A 2808-nucleotide genomic window follows, 5' to 3' on the forward strand; every position below is an offset into this window, starting at 1 on the left:
CACACACACACACACACACACACACACACACACACACACACACAGACACACACACAGACCCCCCTCCCCTCGCTTTAAAAAGGGGTCCACTCAAATTTGCATTATTTTACGTGTATTGAATTTTCAGCCTGTTTCTTCTTCTTATTTCAATAAGGCAACAAATCAGTGTTGATTCAGGTCCTCCACCGGAGCCCTGCTCTGACTCTGACATTCCATCTCCTGCCCCCCCCGTCACGCTCAGGCTTCACGCCAAAAACGACAAAATGGGGAGAGAAGAAACAGAGGGGAATATTGAAGAAGAAGAATATGATGATGGGGGCAAAAAACACGAAAAGAAGACGAAAGGGGGACACAAAAAATGGAGAGAGCGAGAGAAAGACGTACAGAGAGAAAAGAACAGGGCAGGATGGAAAGAAAAAGCAGAGAGAGGAGAGGGATTGATGGCTGATGGATGGTGGTGGAGTTCAGTGTTCGGAGCGGATGATTAGGAGTGACGGCCAAGTGTAAAGTTCCTGCCGCAGCCGTCGACATTCCCCACTGAGGGAGGATGTGGAGTGTCAGGTCTGTTTGATTATGAATATGCCGGTGCTACACACCATGAATCAAAGCGCAACGAGAGAAAGCTAAGGACTGAGAAAAAGGAGGGGAGAAGGAGAAGAAGTGCTTTCATATCTTTTTTTTGTTTAAGTACACAGTGTGTATATCAACATGGGCTCTTTTCAGACGCTGGAGAAAGTGTTCAGTTAGTCCGCCTCGCTCTATGAGAATCCATAAATCTTGGGAACGTTAGAGCCCCTAAAGCTGTCGGCAATATCAAGCTTGTTCGACATTTTTAAGAGCTGAATGCTACTCCACCTTGGCTCCATCTACTGGGGAATTTTGATCCAAGCTCAGCGCACACATGCTGCCATAAAGAGCTACATCTGTTGTGAAAATGTATGTGGTGGAATAAAAACCTAACTTTGCAGTTTTTTTCATTAAAACAATTGATGCATATGCACTTTGAACATAAACCATGGTGCGTTTATAGCGATAGCATTAAATATTTTTGTTTTTCCTAAATCATCCAAAAGCACATGAAAGAGGCTCGTCAGCTTCTATTAACCAGTTAAAAGGTTTGTTTGCATTTGTGTAGTGAATGATTTACATGTTCCCTCCAGGAGCTTAGTGTATTATCCCTTAGTCTGCCAAAAGATTACATAGATCTTTGAATGGATTTGTAGCCAAGTTCATTAGGCCACTGTTTGACCACCTACTCCTCAGGGCTGACCTCGACCCAGCTATTAACGTGTACATTCAAACGCGCATACCACCCAAAACCCCCCTGTCCTTTCCCTGCAGGCAGAGTGCATGAAACTGTRAACTTGTATGTTGCTGTAGCGTCGCTCTGGGACCAGCAGTTGATTGGCTATCTTCAGATGTCAGTGATGCTGTTAGGGCCTTAATTAGCGAGATGCATTTTTCGATTGTTGATCTTTATCAGTAACCAGATGTTCGGAGGGTGGGCCTAACCTCTCACTCCCCTCCACAGAATCCCAAAGAGACTGTTACCCTTTTCCCCGATGCAGCTACCTTTTACTCCCCACCACCACAAACATTAACCAACACAACACCTTAGATTTATCCTCCTCCATCATTTGACAATGTAATTTTCCAAATAAGCAAACATATGTTGAAGGCTGCCGGATAAAATGGGTGTAGCTCAGCTGGAAATTCCCACCTAAAGACCCTTTCGTGTTAATCAGTCTTGATGTGAAGATGTAAACAAATAAAAAATAGGCTTTGTTGTTTGTAACATAACGTCATGTGAAGAGCAAAGTAAACATAGACAGGTGATTTTCCTATACTGGCATGACAAAATGATCCCATAGTAGCATTGCGTCTATGGTGAATTTGATTGGTTAGAAGTAAAGAGCTGCAGGTTAAAGAAGAACTTACCCAAGTTCTCTGATCTGGCAAACGAAACTGAGGAGCGGTGGGGAAAAAAGGAAAAGAGAAGGGAGTCAGAGACAAGAAGTGGTGCATGAATCAACAGCTTGTGATTGGACACATGTTGGTACAGAGGTGGGGGCGTGAAGGGTCTGGGTGCTATCAGCTTTGAACAAGATACCTCTCAAATTATGGCACTGGAATTATAGGGAACTCTAACAGTTTCCAACACTTCCTTGAGTTTAATAAGCTCATTATAGGAGGCCACAAATACTATTCCAGTATGTGATCTAACCCAGTATTGCTTAGCAGTGAGATTGCCTGCCAGGAAACAAAAAGAAACAGAATGAATCATAAAGCTTTTAAAAAGAAGTTTCAATCACGTTTTTCACCTTTTTTTCTAAACATGTTGCTCACRATTGACTCAGGTGACTGAAAACAACCCCCTTCAAAAGTATACAGAAGGGCCTCTTGCCTGGTCTGGCTTGGACCTATGTGTCTGGTATTTGCGTGAATGATTTGTGAGTCCAGACATCATAAAGTCATAAAGATGGCCTAAGCACTCTGTTAGTGTTTCTACTGATAGGACACCTCATTAGGAAGTGTGGGACGACCATGTGGCTGCTGCAGGCCAGGCCCATGCAGGAGTCTGGACAAGGGACATAAATCAGGCAAATGAAACAGCCTGTAAAAACCAGACCTGAAACGGCCCAAAACGAGAGGGGGAAAATCATATGCCTGAGAAAGTGGTGCTTTCACTTTCTGACAGACCGTTCTCACCCGCAGGGGAAAATTGAACAAATGAACATCTAAGCAACGTGCCATCCACACACACACACACACACACACACACACACACACACACACACACACACACAC

General features: G+C 43.8%; 1 protein-coding gene across 14 annotated transcripts in view; it reads right to left on the reverse strand.

Moving 5' to 3' along the window:
• The window catches only part of mecom (MDS1 and EVI1 complex locus), a 159418-nt gene that overhangs the window by 10751 nt on the left and 145859 nt on the right, over positions 1-2808 (reverse strand). For 9 of the 14 annotated variants that reach the window (XM_014017601.1, XM_014017598.1, XM_014017603.1 and 6 more), the window contains one exon: positions 1939-1965. The exons of the other annotated variants lie outside the window; for them this stretch is intronic. In XM_014017601.1, the coding sequence (XP_013873055.1) occupies positions 1939-1965 (27 nt within the window). The remainder of the gene's footprint in view (positions 1-1938; positions 1966-2808) is intronic. 14 annotated transcript variants of the gene reach the window in all.

The sequence above is a fragment of the Austrofundulus limnaeus genome, unplaced genomic scaffold (genome assembly GCF_001266775.1).
Source record: "Austrofundulus limnaeus strain Quisiro unplaced genomic scaffold, Austrofundulus_limnaeus-1.0 Scaffold173, whole genome shotgun sequence".
Lineage (NCBI taxonomy): Eukaryota > Metazoa > Chordata > Actinopteri > Cyprinodontiformes > Rivulidae > Austrofundulus > Austrofundulus limnaeus.